This window comes from Rattus norvegicus, chromosome 4, assembly GCF_036323735.1.
Source record: "Rattus norvegicus strain BN/NHsdMcwi chromosome 4, GRCr8, whole genome shotgun sequence".
NCBI classification, from domain to species: Eukaryota; Metazoa; Chordata; class Mammalia; order Rodentia; family Muridae; genus Rattus; species Rattus norvegicus.
Genome location: NC_086022.1, coordinates 180,513,402 through 180,529,552, shown reverse-complemented (window position 1 = coordinate 180,529,552; position 16,151 = coordinate 180,513,402). Strand labels below are relative to the sequence as shown.

At 47.6% G+C, this 16,151-nt stretch overlaps 1 protein-coding gene across 5 annotated transcripts in view; it reads right to left on the bottom strand.

The window, feature by feature from the left end:
* Nucleotides 1-760: 760 nt before the first annotated feature.
* Nucleotides 761-16,151, bottom strand: part of Rassf8 (Ras association domain family member 8) — an 81,743-nt gene continuing 66,352 nt past the window's right edge. For 4 of the 5 annotated variants that reach the window (XM_063286174.1, XM_017592668.3, XM_006237659.5 and 1 more), the window contains 4 exons: nucleotides 12,947-13,127; nucleotides 5,799-6,688; nucleotides 5,108-5,252; nucleotides 761-4,670 (listed from right to left, as the gene is read on the bottom strand). In XM_063286174.1, coding sequence (XP_063142244.1) covers nucleotides 4,549-4,670; nucleotides 5,108-5,252; nucleotides 5,799-6,688; nucleotides 12,947-13,049 — 1,260 coding nt within the window. In that variant the 5' untranslated portion in view covers nucleotides 13,050-13,127 and the 3' untranslated portion in view covers nucleotides 761-4,548. The remainder of the gene's footprint in view (nucleotides 4,671-5,107; nucleotides 5,253-5,798; nucleotides 6,689-12,946; nucleotides 13,128-16,151) is intronic. The other variant, NM_001191753.1, reaches the window with a different exon arrangement.

Sequence of the window (16,151 nt, the reverse complement as noted above, 5' to 3'; positions counted from 1 at the left end):
TTAGATGCTGTCCTCTGCAAGTTCCAGCAATTTCACAGGGTCACAAGGCAGTGCTCTAGGGTTCAAAGGTCTGAATTTCAAGGTGGACGGCTACTTAATCACTGTGGCTTGCTACGGAGCTCCTGGGGTGACTGTGACGAGAACCTTTACTCATGAGGCACCAGTACCCTGCCCCGGTGACACTGCAGAGTCCAAGTCTTAAAGTTACCCCGCAGGTTTTAAGAGATCTGGGAATGCAGACTAACAGGCATCTTATTTCCCTGTTTGGGACATTAGTCTCTTACAAGCCCTACTTTAATGAAGCAGCTCCCTTTTTCTTTTTGTGTATTTTTTGTGTGTGCTGTGTACCCAGGCTCGCACATCCATGTTTGGAGGCCAGAGGTCAACTATAGGTACCAGTCTCGATCACGCTGCACCCGCAGGGGGAGGCAGGGTCTCCCACTGGAAGTTGCTGTCTCCGCTTGGCTGGCTAATGAGCCCAAGGGGTCCACTTGTCTTTGACGGCCTTGCCTTAGTGCTACTGGCGTGTGGCATGCCACACGCATGCGGGGGACCTGGACTTACTCACCTGCTGAGCGCCTCCCAAGCCGAGCTGCTGCCTTCTGAGGAACATACCATCCTTCAGGTTAACAGTACATTTTAAAAATGTCATTTTTAAAAAAATCACTGATACACAGGCCTACTTCCTTTGACATCTTTGGAAGGAAACAATATTATATCTTAAAGTATCAAATATATAAGAAAGAAAGCAACAATTGTATTGCCCCAATGAATCTTGAAAATTTATTATTTGGGAGAATATCAGATATTGATCTTTTTGCTTTATAGCTCATGATAATAATCAGAAAATATACATTTTGAAATAAAGTCAAAAGAAAATAATTACATATGGTACATATTACAGATTTCTTATTTATACATCAGCAAAGCAGTGCTAAAAGCATATTTATGGCCCACAATCAGCAAACGTGGACATTTTGTCTAGAGCTGCAGCAACTCAAATCCTTCTAGGTCAGTGAAGACAGAGAAATACACTGAAGGGCTATCACCGTATCTGGCTGTAAACCTGTATTTCCACTCCTTCCCCTCCCCTATATATATATATGCATGTGTTTATTGCCTTTAGAGTTCTGCTGGTTTAACAATACACTACATAGCCATTGCCATCATTTGGTTTCTAAAAATATATAAAATGAATGGGAAGGCGCTCCCGCGACTGACGCAGCCATGTCCTGGCATGGAAGGCGCACTGGGAAAATGTGGAGCAGCAATACTGAGTGAATACTGATGGCCGTGACTCGACACAGCCGGCAGCCTTCTCCCGGGACTTAAAACACCACAGCGGACAGTACGAACATACAACTTAAAAACACTGGCACGACACAGAAGGAATACTTCCGAGCTGGCCTCACCACAGTATCTACCGATCAAGACAGGCGTGTGCTGGGGAAGCACACAGAGCATCTTTTAATATACATTAAGGCCTAACCCGTCAAAGGCAACATCCAATGCTAACTGCCTGTCTCTCTGTGCCTGCCTGAAATCAGGTCTTTGTCTTTTCCACATTGTTTCCTCAATCTATCAAGGTCCTAACTTGGAAAGGTGTTCCTATATGTCACTCTAAGTGAAGAGTTCTTGTCTCTGAAGGCCTCTGTGGTCACCACAGGACTGCACCGTCTCAGCTGTCAGTCTGTGCTGCTACACTCCATGTGGAGTACCGCGAGCTGCAGCTTCACTGTGCAGACTGCTGGATGGAGCTCTGACTGCTCCCTGATGGCTGTCCATCAACCTGCACGGTCAGAGGGCAACTCCTGTCAACTGCTCCCTGATGGCTGTCCATCAACCTGCATGGTCAGAGGGCAACCCCTGTCAACTGAAGCCTCACATACAAAACGTCCCTGTTCACTGGAGGAACACTCACAGCCACAATAGAAAGGAAATGAAAAGACACACAACAAAACTGAGGTAACCCACTGTGGGTGATTCTCTGAGAAAGAGGATGCTCTATAGGTCAAAGAGACCAATGATATTCAAATTATTCATTGGTAAGAAAAAAACTTGTAATATAGTTAATACCTGTAGAAAAACCACATAATATAACCTGCAGTACTAATTAAAAAGCCACAAAAACTTGTGATCTAATTTATTATTTAGAACCTGTATATTTTTCCATATGCAAACTTATATTTGGTAGTTTTTGAATACCATTGGCTGCACCCCTCTGACATATGCCAGAGGTAGGGTTCAAAAGCCAATTCATTTACAGTCACAATAGGCAAAGACTGTGACAGCAGACTAAAATATTTTCAGATGTTCCTACACAAATTAGTTGTTTTCCCCGAGCTAAAAAAGGATTTAGAAAACACTTGACAGTGGTGTGCCTGCGAAGGTCCTGTGACTGGTGACACAGCACCGCTCGCTACTCGCGTGTTTGTGAACTCGTATGGCTGCATCCGCCCGTCAGGAGGGCAGGGAGGCCTGAATGGCAGCCGGCTAAGTTCAGAGGTGACAGTGGTGGAGGCCAGTACTGCTGGGAGCTGGTGGGGTGAGCCATCCTGCTTAGGTTCCTAGTTAAGTCTGGCCGTTCACAGCTGAGTGTGCTGTGCACAGTGCCCTGCCAGGAATCCCAAGGGACGTGTGCAGTTCTCCCTCTTTCTACAGGGTCTCACACCAGACCCCATGCTAGCAGTCCTGCCTCGGCCTCCTGAGTGTTAGAACCACCATCGTGAGCCACTACGCCCAGCTTCATCTTTCGTGTTTTCATAGACTTTAACCTACCTGCAGCTAACATTTGGTTTAAATCAAAGATAAGCCATTTGTACAATGTTTTCGTTTATGAACAAGGTTTCAACATAGCTGAACAACGCAGCGACTCAGTGAGGAAGAGTCGGCGAGTAAGGCAGGTCCTGGGCATGTGGACTCACTGGTGTCACCAAAGCTGCCAATTACTCTGACTTTGAATAATTACTTTTAAATGTATACAGATATGAAACAACTGTTACAATCTGGAGCAAATGTGTCCAGGTGATGGTTACTTCAGAAAGAATTTACTTCTCAAGTCATCTGCAAAGCGGTGAGAGCAAGACCTACTGGGCAAGTCAGCATTCAGTTGAAGTCTGCGATTCACTTGGGTAAGAAGGCAACATTGCACGAATTTCAGTTCTCTAGAAGTGTCTACTACTTCACAGTCATTCTTAAATTCTTTCACTGGAAACCAAAATAAAGCAGCATTCTCAGCTTCATTAAACATTCATCAGGCTGGATGTGTGTGCACCCTCAACTGCGTGATGGGATGGCACTACTGTCCTAGCCATGCTCATGTCACTGCATGTAAATAACACAGAGGGTGCATTCTCCTCAGGATTAAAAGCTACTTTAACTCTCAGATTAAAGTCTTAGTCACGTTGTACCCATTTACTCAGGAGAAGGTGAGGGCTGTGAGGCACCTGACAGCACCTGTCTGAATGTTCCTGGTGGACGTCACTGCTCACGACAACAGGGCTGACTCATTTTTGGCTTTGTACACAGATGATATAAATATAAATGGAGACTAATATCCTATAGAGTCAAACTTAAAAATAAAAAACATACTCTGAATTTAATTTTATGTCCTTGGTAAAAAAAAACTACCGGACCACAGCACTCTCTCCTCTCTCCATGTCTAGAGAAAGCACGCAGTCCACGTTGGAAGTCATGGCGAGCAGCACTCACCCGGCTGTGCATGGCATGAAGTTCACAGAGGAAGTGGCTTGTTCTGAAGTGGTCACTGTGCATGGTTCCCAATGTGCACCAACCCGATCCCCAGGGACCTCTCCTCCTCATGTTCTATCAGACACGAGGACCCACGGGAGGAGACAGTAAGGCAGGAGAGCCTCCCAGAGTGCACCAGGACCGCTGTGATCACAAACATTTTACACAAACAATTTACCTTGTTAACGGTATTTCTGTGATGCCATGTTTGGAATACTGTAAAGGAACGATTAACTCCCAGACTAGAAAGCAAGCTGAATTATCTCACTTATGAAAGGGCTAAGAAGGCTGCACGTAAGTGCAGTGGGCTCCGTGGAGGCAGTCTGGATGGTGGTGCATCCGCGAGGCCCGCGCAGCTGTGCACGGGTAAAGCTCAGACGGAGTCTGTCAACACAGTCGGAACCCACAACATGTAACAGAACCGTCACAGGGCAAGCATTAATAAAATATTAAGGAGCAACATTCATACATTAATCAATTACATGGAATAAATTAAACTAAGCAGTCACATAACTTCTTTACTCTTAATTCAGGGTGTATTCGTGTACATAGATTAGTGCTTTCCTATGCTCTCAAAATGCTACAAATAAAAACGAAGGCTTTGCGTTCCAGCTGCGGACCACACGTGAATACTGCGAAGAGAACGGACTCCATGTGGAGCATCAGTGCACGGAGCGTGGCTCCGAGTGGCCGGGAGAGAGGACACGGCTTGGGAACAGTTGCTCTGTTCAGTTGGCACAAGACTGAAGGACCTTACTGTTCATGGCGCCTTCGCTGAATCCTCCCCCGAAGACAGTGCTATACATAGATGCCTTCAGGGTTAAAACCGGAGGAGACAGGGTTCTGCAGGATACGGAGGTTACTGGGGAGCTGCCGTGATGAACCAGGTCGCTTCAGGGACCCAGACGGGAAAGGTGCCTCTAAACAGGAAACAGAAACATCTGGTGAACTGGCTAACCAGAAAACGTGTCAACTTCCTACCCAGGAGAACTGGAGAGAGCAGAGCACACTGAGGTGCAGAGGAGACCTGGGAGGGAGAGGGCAGGTGGTGGTGACTCAGTGTCCCAGGCTACAGCACCTCTCCCGGCTGCGTCTCCCAGTGGCTGAGGCCACATCACACAGCGGGGAAGGTGTCTCAACAACAGAAGAGACGGGAGACAAGACTCAGAGAGGAGAGGAAGTCAGGAGACTCTAGGATGCAAATTAACACAGCCAACACTCATATGTGTATTTCTGTGTGTTGGTAAACAGGCCCATAAAGAAGCCGTCTAAAATAAACAACATGGCCATCGTAGTGAGCAGATTACCCAAATATTACCATTTCCCTCAGAAACAAGGATGCTATTCAGGGCCTTACCTGTCTCTATGTCTGCCTGCGAGGCCTCGATTTCAGTGGGCTCGGCCGGCAGCACAGTGACCTTGGTCCCTGTCTGCTGGATGAACTGCTGGAGGTTGACCTGCCGCAGCTCTTTGGTCAACTGCTCCAGCTCCTGCTCCTTGTCCTGGTTGGAAAACACCGGTTACTCTATAACGCGCTGGGCAGGCAGGGCTGTTCTGGGGATGGGGGATGGGACCCACTTTCAGAAGGACGAGTTTGACACACCTGGTTTATGTGGACACAGTGGCCAAAGACAGTGCCATCCCAACCTCTTACACATGAAGTTTCCCTCTGGACAGTGCCACAGACTTATGAAATGCATATTCTCACTCTGACATACGAAATATGTGACAAGTGCGCAGTTTCAATGTACCCAGGTGCTACAGTCTGCTGATCTGGTCACAGATTTCCTTCTTGTACACTTTATAACCGACTGCAAATTAGTAGCAATTTGGTTCACAAGAGTTAAGAGTTCTTAGTTTTGCTAAGATGTTGGAGATTTATCCACTAATAATCATTTTATAACATGAGGAAAGCAAGATCCTCATAAAATTCTCAGTCTAAGGTTTTAACCCTGTGACAAGCAGGCCTGAGCTGCAGAGCCATCTCTGGGTCCCCATAGCTAATGTCCCCTTTTAGGCTGTGGGACCCTGCTGACTATGGGGCTTACCTGTAACCTCTTGGTGGCCTGCCCCAGAGACCTCGCCACCGCTCTAATTCCGTTCTCCAGGCGTAGGCTCTGTTGTCCTTGAAGGTCCACCTCCCCCTTGACCTTTTCGATCTTTCCTTTCACCTCCTCCTCGTTGACCTGTGCCTCCTGAACTTCCCGGTGCAGTTTTTCTGCCTGGAGACCACTCTCCATCGTGTGGATTTGGGCCAGGTAGTCCTTTAGCCTGCCTTCGCAGTCGGCTACTTTCTGCCTCATCTCCTCCAGCTGATCCTGCAGCTGCTTCTCGTTCTCCTGCTCGATCTGTAATTCGTTTTCCCAGAACTCTTCCTCCTCGATCTCCACGTCATTTCTCTTGATCCTTTGCTCTAGGCGGACAATCTCTTCTTCCAGACTACAGCTGTACTTCTGCTCCCAGAATCGAATCTCTGCCTCACTGGACTCCAGCTGCTTCTCGATGGCCTGCAGCTTCCCCGTCTGCAGCCGGATCAGCCTTGTCAGCTCCTCTGCTGTTGCCCTGCAGTTACTCAGCACCTTCTGCCTAAACTCAGTCTCTTTACCTTTTCCAAATATGTCCGTCAGCCCTTTGGCCCCTCCTGTGAAGGTGAGAGATTTTCTTTTAGGCTCTCTCCTTCTGATGGACTTGTCTACCTGAGGCCGAAGCTTGGCTAAAGGGGGCAGGCTCTGTCGATACAAAGTTCTTTCGGGAATGCGGGCCACACTGTCTGAGGTGGGTCGCTCACTGAGAGATGGCCCAGTCCGACGCAAGATGAGCTGCACATCACTAGCATACTGCCCCCACTTGTTCAAGGACACAATGGGGTTTTCATGTGGTGCCAAGTGACGTTCAGTGTCTCTCCATTTCTCTATAAGGGTGTACCTTCCAGTTCGACCTAGACAGAAAAGATCAGAGCACACTGTCATGGTAGGACACATAACCATCAACACTGCAACAGACGGTATGTCTGACGACTGTTCTGGGCCAGCATCAGAACGTCAACGTTTAGAGTCCAGTCCAGGCTACCTTGGCAGCGTCAGAAGATCCCAAACCCCTGAAAGCTGTGACAGCTAAGGTTCAGACCTGAATTATTACATGCATGCTTCTGGCTTAGAAACTCTTTCTATTTTCCCCAGCTGAATGTTACGTGTTCAGAACTTCTGGGGATAGATGGAACAAAGAAAAACACTGAAAATGTGTCTCCCACAGCCAAGAGTTGTGGCCCAGGTGCTGACCTGAGCTTCTAAACCCGCACAGATTTTCACTGTCTAAGCTTCCTCAGGAGAGATGCAGGGAACCCACCCCAGCTCCGTGAAGGGCCCAGGCCTCAGAGCTCCCTAAGGGCTGGGCATGCCTACAGCTCACACAGCCCCATGAAGATGGCTCTCTGAAGTAACTTCCTGTTAAAAGGATCTGAGGAATGTTGATATTAATAGTTTCAAAGGTTCTTCTAAATAAAGACAAAATTTAGACTTTATTATTAAAGACATAATAAAATGAATAAAAATATGCTGTACCTAATAATTACAGAATTGAAATAAACTTTCAAAAGGCAATATAGGGCCAGTAAGACAGCTCAATGGGTAAAATGCTTGTCCCCAAGCCTGACGATCTTGGGACCCTGGGAAACAAGACACTGATTTCTAGCTTTGGTATATTTGATGCTTCCCAAACAAACAGACAGATGTAGTAAAAAAAGAAACTATGTTATAGATGTGAACACACTCTGTAGACAGTCATTAGAGGTAGGTGCTGTTTGGCCCCTCCTGTGAAAGTGAGAGACTTTTTTTTAGGCTCTCTCTTTCTAATGGACTTGTCCACCTGAGGTCGAAGCTTGGCTAAGAGGGGCAGGCTCTGTCGATACAAAGTTCTTTCGGGAATGCGGGCTACACTGTTTGAGGGACACATTACGCATGTACATTAATTAGGGGATGAGAAGAGACATCAGTCAGCCTTCCTCATAGGCATGAGCAGACATGACCTCGGAGCCCAGAAATTAGACAATGTTAGGGACAACAGGACACATCTGTGATCCTTGTGGGATTTGGGACGGTAGGAGACTGACTCAAACAAAGGCTAGAGAGTGTGTGAGAAATGGCACCGAGGCTGTCCTCTGACCTTCGTGCACATGGGTAACACAAACAGACAAGCACATAAAGCAAGGAAAATTAGAGAGAACCCTGACCGACTATCTCACAACTGGAGTGGCCCATGAAGCGCGCCGTGAGCTTCTGAACAGACAGCAGCATTTCCTCCATTACTGGGGCATCCAGGGCATCTGGATATGCAGACGTGAACACTCACCCAGCACTCAGCAGAGCATGAAGAATGAGTGCCTCAACAGGTGAGCTCGAACGCCATCAGACTGTACCTCCCCAGCCAGCTTCCTACGGCACTGACAGTCTGAGTGTTTGCTAAATAAGTGTGGCATAAGTAAAAAATTGCAAACAAAACACTGGTTATATTTTAAATAGTTGACTTCAAAGTCAAGAGAGAAAGGAGACTATTGGGGCAATTGACACTGGTCAGCTGGAGCTAAGAAATTAGTGGTGATCGTGAAGAGACCAGCATCACTGAGATGAATCTTCTGGGAAGTGTTTTCTGGGAGCACAGGGAGCTGTGTTCCAGAGATAGCTAAGATTGTACCTCCTGCTGCAGCTGGACTTGGTAGTGTGTAAGAGTCACCCATGTGGTACTGGTTTTGAAGGCATGAAGGGGTCGTGAAGAGCAGCCGAGGCTAGGCACAGTGAGAGGCCATGGAAGGCCTTGGTGAAGGTGCATCCTCAGTTGCAGTTGATGACCCAGGACTGAAGGGGTCATACAAAGGATTTGAGGCTTAGCACCATGAAGAGAGCCTATGAGAGGCTATTGGTGAAGCCTAGTCGCAGTGGAAGGCCCCAGTGCATTGGAGATGCCAGAACCATGGGGTGATCACCAAGAACAGCAGCGGCAGTGGAGTGGATCAACCTGAGCTTAGAGTGCTACAGAGGGCAGAGCTGGGGAAGTGAGGCCAGCCCTGTGGAGGAGCCCAGAAGACCATGTGTGGGTCACAGATATTGGAACAAAAAGCTGTAACACTGAAGTTGCCTTGGAGACCCCAAGATGTTCCAGATGCCAGAGCCCTGGGCTGTCTGCTGAGGAAAGCTGCTGACAGGGAGGGGAACCAGCCCAGGAGAAAGGAGTTTGCTGCAGTCAGCAAAGATGAAAAAGAAGCTGGAGTCCTGAAGACGGCTTTGCCATCAGACATGGAGACGCAGAGTTTGGAGTTTGCTTGGATGGTTCCGTCTTGCTTTGGGGATTACAGTTAAGTGATTAGATGAATCCTAGAAGAGACTTTGAACTTTGGACTTTTAACATTGTTGAGTCTGCTGTAGACTATGGGGACTTGGGAAGTTGGACTAAATGTATTTTGCATTATGCTATGGCTCATGTTTGAACAAGCCTATGGGGGCCAGGGAGTGGAATGCCATGGTTTGTATATGCTCAGCACAGGAAGTGGCACTATTAGGTGTGGCCTTGTCAGGGGAAGTGTGGCATTGTGGGTGTGGGCTTTAAGACCCTCATCCTAGCTGCCTGGAAATCAGTATTCTGCTATCAGCCTTCAGATGAAGCTGTAGAACTCTCAGCTCCTCCTGCACCATGCCTGCCTGGATGCTGCCATGTTCCCGCCTTGATGATGATGGACTGAACCTCTGAACCTGTGAGCCAGCCCCAATTACATGTTGTCCTTTACAAGAGTGGCCTTGGTCATGGTGTCTATTCACAGCAGTAAGATCCTAACTAAGACAGCCAGTCTGGGCAAGTTGGTGGTACCTTGTCTCAAAACCAGAGTAACAAGCAGGCTGAGAATAGAGGGCAGTCAATGGTAGAGCACTTGCCTAGCATTTCTGCGTCCTCAGGTTCCCCAGGTTTTAGATAATGGAACCTCAGACTTCGCAACTTCATCTTCATTCTATTACAAGTCTAAGTATACATTTCTGCTTAATAAAGAACCATACTATTTAATTTACTTTATTCTTTAATTTTAAATGTATTCAGAAATGACAGTAAGAGTTTAACTCATGAGGGATTCTGGGAACTAGGAGTCTGTTCTGGTTTAAGCAAACATCTAGAATTAAAAGATAAAACACAGCATTCAAGATAAGCATGAGGAGCAGACAGTGCAGACTCTAGTTCAAGACCAGTGGCTTGGTGGGTTCAGAGAGCAAGCATCATCACAACACGATACACCACAGGCCAAGAGTGAGAGAAAAGTGCACCTCAGGGCTGTGTGTCCAGCTCACAGGGAAGAATGCAAGTGTGTACCCACAAACACTGGTTAAAAGTTCATTTGATGGATTAGGAAATGCCATGAGTAGCAGAGCACAGATTTGTGGTGTCTGTGACAGATTCTAGAGGTTTTGACCAAATAGATGGATTCATCCTTTGATAGATTCATGATTGCATTATTGGGAAGTGGTAAGAGACAGGGAATATAGCCTAATTGGAGGAAGTTGGTCTATGGTACCATGTCCTTTGGGATGACTTACTGCCCTGGCCTCTCCCCGTAGTCCTTTGTTATTTAGCTTGGTAACTATGATGATGTGAATAAGAATGGCCCCAAAGGCTCATGTATTGAATGCTCAGTGAGGGCACTGTTTGAGAAGGATTAGGAGGCGTGTCCTCACTGGACTAAGTGTGGTCTTATTGGAGGCATTGTGTCATGGGGATGGGCTTTGAGGTTTCCAAAACCCAGGCCAGGCCCAGTTTCTCTGCCTGTGCATCCCGATGTATCTCTCAACTACTTCTCTAGAACCATGCCAGCCTGCATGCCACCACGCTCCCTGCCATGATGATAATGGACTTAAACTTCTGAAACTGTAAACTAGCCCCTAACTAATGCTTATAAGTCTCTCATAGAAGTGTTGCCTTGGTCACAATTCTTCATAGCAATAGAACAGTGACTAAGACAGCTACCAGGAGTGAGCTGTGTCATATGACTACCCACCATGATGAAGGGATACTCCTGAACCTATGGAACAGATCAGTAATACTCACATGAAGTTGTTATGTCAGGCATTGGGTCATAGCTAGGTAAAGCACCTGATGCAGAGAACTGGGACCAAGAGCAGGTCAAGGCTGCTGTGGCATTTGACCAGGGGGTTTGTAAGGCCTTGGAAAGTAGTTTGTGGGATGAACTTGGGAGAGCTTGGAGAAATAGGCTAGTAAAACCTTACGCTGCTGTAAGTGGGTTACTGGGTGATTTTGTTTGTAGCTCAGGGAGCAGAGTTCCAGTGCAAGTGTGGGCAATGAAGGCTCGACTCACCAAGGTTCAGATGGGAACAACTCAATTGGGAGCTGGAAGAGAAGTCATTTGTGTTCTGTTGTGGCGAACGCCTACGTTTGTTCATAATTTGAGACTTCGTGGGAGGCTGAGTTTAAACAGGATGGAATAATTATTCTGGAGGAGCACTGTAGCACTGTAGGACAACGTAGCGCCCAGGGTACGGCATCAGTGATGCCGGTGGCCTAGAGCCAGGCTTACAGCAAGGCCTGGGAGGACAGAGCTGAGCAAATTTAAAAACAAAAACAGTTCAATGGTTAGAAAAAGACTACACTGCAGACAGGAGTGAGGCTGCCAGAGAGTGCGGAAGTCTCTACTGTGATGACAGGAGGTACCCAGCCAGAATCTCAGAAGCTGGCCACACTGCACCCCCACAGACTGGAGAGCAGGACACAGTAGCACCCCTTCAAAGGGCTTCCCCTTGGAAGGAGGTAGCCTTTGGGTGCCTTGTGGACCAAGGGCTGCCTAGGAAGTACTCTCCTCACGACTTTTCCATGGTGCACAGCTGCCCAAGTACTCAGAGGCAGTGCAGCTGCGGTCCGAGGCCTGGGTGCTTGGGCTGGCAGCAGACTTGGCATCATCCATGAGGTGCTAGTTCCACAGCACGCAGAGGGCAAGAGTCGTGGGGTGATGGAAACACCGGGGAAGCCAGGCGGCATGTGTCAAGGACAGCGTCTTGAAGACCACGCTGTGCGGTCAATGTGTGAGGCTGTGAGGGAGAAGGGGAGCTGGCACTGAAGACTCCAGGGGCCGGGGAGGCTGGACATGGGAGCTGCTGCTGGGAAGGCAGTGAGGTCACCCAGCTACCCAAGGCCACTGGAGCTCAGTAACCATGTGCCCTGGATGCTGGACGTGGACCAAAGGTCCAGTGCTGTCTTGCTGGGTTCAGTCATGCCTGGGTCCAGTCGTTTCTGTTAATATTTGTCCTTATTGATGTGTGTGTGTGTGTGTGTGTGTGTGTGTGTGTGTGTGTGTGTGTGCACGTGTGCATGCACGCCACATGTATACATGTGCCTTTGGAGGCTAGAAGAGGGTGTCTGGTCCCCTAGAACTGCACTCACATGTGGTGTGAGCTTCATGACATGGGTGCCGTGAACTGAATCGAGCCCTCTCCAGCCACCGAGCCACCTCTCTAGCCTCAGTCCCATATTTTCTTGGTATTTCCCCATTCCTCCTCTTTTTCTTATGACAGGAATGTTTGATCTGTGGCACTGAGTGCTGTGACTCTGTAATGCGTCTTCTCTTCTACACTGACTCCTAGCTAGGGGTCCACTGAGTCTCCACAGACTTTTACTGGGGCTTTTGAACGGTGTCAGACCATTAAAGCCACTGAGACAATTCTGTGCATTGTGACCTACAACGTGCGCTTTCAGACTTCTGGGGGAATGTGTCAGAATGTTATAGTTTAGACATAAAGTGTCTTTCCAAAGGCTCCTGGGTCACCCCAGATGGTGACAGTATTTTAGGTTCTAGAAACCTTAGGAGATGGGACCCAGCTACATGAAGCAAGCTTCTGGGGCAGGGTGTTTGGAGCTATCGTGTCCCTGGCATGTGTCTCTGTGCCTGTGTGCCTGCCTCCTCCTCTCCTAGCTCTCTCTTCCCTCCCTCTTCTCTCCCACTCTTCACCCCATGCACTCCTTGATGTTCTCTGCCCAGCATTGCATTTTAGGCCAAGGAACTATAGGCCGAGCCCTCTGACACTCTGAGTGTGCACCCCTGAGTTACCTCCTGGGCATGGTCCTCACGATGCTGAGGCAGACAACGCGTACACATAACCCCACACCCCACAAGTGTGAAGTGTCATTTCCTGTCGTGACAATTTTTACTCACCTATGGCTTGGGCTAAGGCTATTACAACCTCCTGGCAAGTCGTGACCTCCGTGACCCCACAGACGATCCTCTGGACTCCATCCACCCACACTTTGAGTTCCATGGTGCACGTGCCAGTTGCACAGAGGCCCTGACAGTAGCATCAGGGTGTCAGGTCATGGCTCTGGCTTCAGAAACACAGCTAAAAGAAAAGGGAAAATGTGTGTTTAAAATAAAGTAAACTTTGCCCTGTAGTGTGAACTGTAACAAGCAGCAAGCCCACCACTGAGGTTAAAGCCTACTTCAGAGCAGAACTCGGCAGGGTAGGAGGCTCCAACTGTACAACCTAGCCCTGACGAGCATCTCTATGCTTTCATTACAGCTTTTAAGCTGTGTCCCAGGTGTAGACGCTGGTTTCCTTGCTCCACACATGGGTTTAAGTTCTGTCCCTCTGATTATTTCCATCAGGATAGCGTCAGAGATTCTTTTAAGTTCCTGTCAGAAACTACAACTGAACCATTTTTAAACAAACTTGCTGTGCTGTCCTGCTGATCAGTGTCCCTCCCATCTCTCACCCCCAGCTTCTCCAGGCCCCTGCTGACTGCTGTCCATCCTTGTGATACAACCCGGCCTCCCCAGGCCCTGCTGACCAATGTCCATCCTTGTGATACACCCCCAGCCCCAGCCTCCCCAGGTCCCCGCTGACCAGTGTCCATCCTGTGTCACATTTCCAGACCTCCCTAAGTTGCTCAGATCAGTGCTATGAAAACGAGTCCCCATGTCTGTCTGTCTGCCTGCCTGTTCTTTTTTCACTGCTATTTTGCCAATTTCATTGTCAGTCATCCCAACAATATAAAACATGATTCATGTGTCTACCACTTACCCGCTCCCTTAAAAAATAACCTGTCTTTATTAAGTGCCAACCAGAAGACTTTACTCAGTTAACCAAGCCCATGCCAGACTTGACAGGATGCCTTCACTCTGTAAGCGGCTACACCTTGAGTCTGCATTCGAAGAAGTGTCTGTGTTGTACATGTGCTTGTGTTCATTTGTATTCACTTAATGGTTAAATGTTCAAAGTGACACAATTCTTACTCAGACAGGAAAATGGGTGGAGATGTACCAAAAAAGTCTGAGCAGGTATGGAACCCGGAACTATGCCTGCATGTGCTCCGATTCAACCAGACCCAGGCAGTGAGCACCCTTCCTCGGGTGACTGGCCGCTGTGCTGTTTTGTGCTTCTGTGTTGGTCCCCATTTGAACTGCCCACAGCCGGGCACGGCAGTGACACACTATCTAGAGTCTGATGTGACTGAGAGACAGACACAAGAACAGCTGACAGTCAGACGCAGGCTCAGTGTTAATGCCGGACATACACTGATTCACAAACTACTGTGACAGACTCAGGGGGCACCGGGCCTAGAAAGATGGCGTGGACTAGACGAGGGCAGGCATTGTGAGTGCTGACAACTGTGTATCTGCAGTTAGCATCTGTGATGATTGTTGAGCAAACATAACCTCTGGGACACAAGAAGCAAGCATATAAAGAGCCTATGGCTAAGTCTGGGGCACAATAAAAGGTAACGGTTCTGGTATCCACAATGGAGGATGAGGTAACTTGTATTACATTAGATCAGCAATTTGGCATGGGGAAGAGTGTCTGGTGCCTAATATTTTTCACCACCATGACAGAAGACATACAGCAAGCAACTCAAGAGAGTAAGGATTTCTTTGGCACAGTTTAAGTCCACCATGGAGGGAAAGCCTGGCAGTTCCAGTGGAGCTCACATGGGAAGCAGCCTGCTCATTTCTCAGTGGATCAGGAACTCCATCTAGGGAAAACCGGAGCTAGCATAAACTCTACCCTGGTGACTCCATGGCTGTTTGCTAGGCCTCGTGTACAAAAGGTCCCATAATCTCTTAAAACAGTTGGGGACAGACCCATGGGACCGTGGATGGCCCTTCACATTCAGTGGACAGAAACACCTAGCAAGTTTCCTGCTGAAACACAGGGCACACAGCCCTGTCCTGTGAGAGCCAAGCCTGCATATAAAGTGGAGATGTGTACCAGCCCTTTGCGCACTCGGGGCCTGCAAATGGGGCTGCTCTTTCCCATGTAGCTTTGACGAAGTCCGGCTTCCTTTCCCGAGGTGGAAGGTCTGCACTGCTGTCATCCATCTCTTTTAACGACAGGCTTTACCGTTCAGAATGATTTACTATTGTCAAGTATTGCATGCTTAAGTGACTTCTGAATTGTGAATTCAAGTTATTTCTGCAGATGGAAATGAAAATTCTGCCATATAGAAGGTAAATAGCTATAAAAAACTGGAAAAAATAGTAAGACCATTGAAAACAAGGGACATTTTAGGTTATTGTACCATGTATGGAAGAACAGCCAACAACTATAATTTTTAAAGGATTCATATTTAAAATTTCTATCACACTTAGTATAAAACATTCTGAGTCCAGATAAAGCCACTGGCATGAAAATATGAATCATTTTATTATGAAGGTCCTTTTTCTTTCTTTTTTTCTTTTCTTTTCTTTTTTTTTCAGAGCTGGGGACCGAACCCAGGGCCTTGCGCTCGCTAGGCAAGCGCTCTACCACTGAGCTAAATCCCCAACACCAAAGGTCCTTTTTCTTAAACATTAAAAAAGTTCCTATTACAATAAGTGTATGTGTGTGTGTGTGTGTGTGTGTGTGTGTGTGTGTGTGTTTGTCCGTCTGTCTGGGGCACATATGTGTGGAGGCCAAAGGACAATTTGTAGGACTTAGTTCTCTTTTTCTTCCACAGGTCCCAGACTCAGGTTGGAAGTTGGCGGCAAGCTCCTTTACCTACGAGCTGCCTTGACGACTCCCTCCTTTGACTTTTCTGAGGAATGTATTGTTTTCAATTGTATCTCTTACTTTAGCACTATAAGGGTCATTTCTTTTTTGAAACGCTTGTCCTGGACAGTGTACTGACACATCCATTTTCCTAAGCCACTCATGATGCTAACTTCACACCCACACGGAGATTAATTCTACAACTAGTGGTACTAACCAGCAACTCCTCCATCAGCATCACATTTCTGGGAGCATAATGCTAAGGTGGCTGAAGAATGATGTTTGCTTGAGCATCAGCCTGTGTTCTATGTGCTGTGCATCAGTCTGTGTTGTATGTGTTGTGTATCAGTCTGTGTTATGTGTGTGCTGTGCATCAGTCTGTGTTGTGTGTGTGCTTTG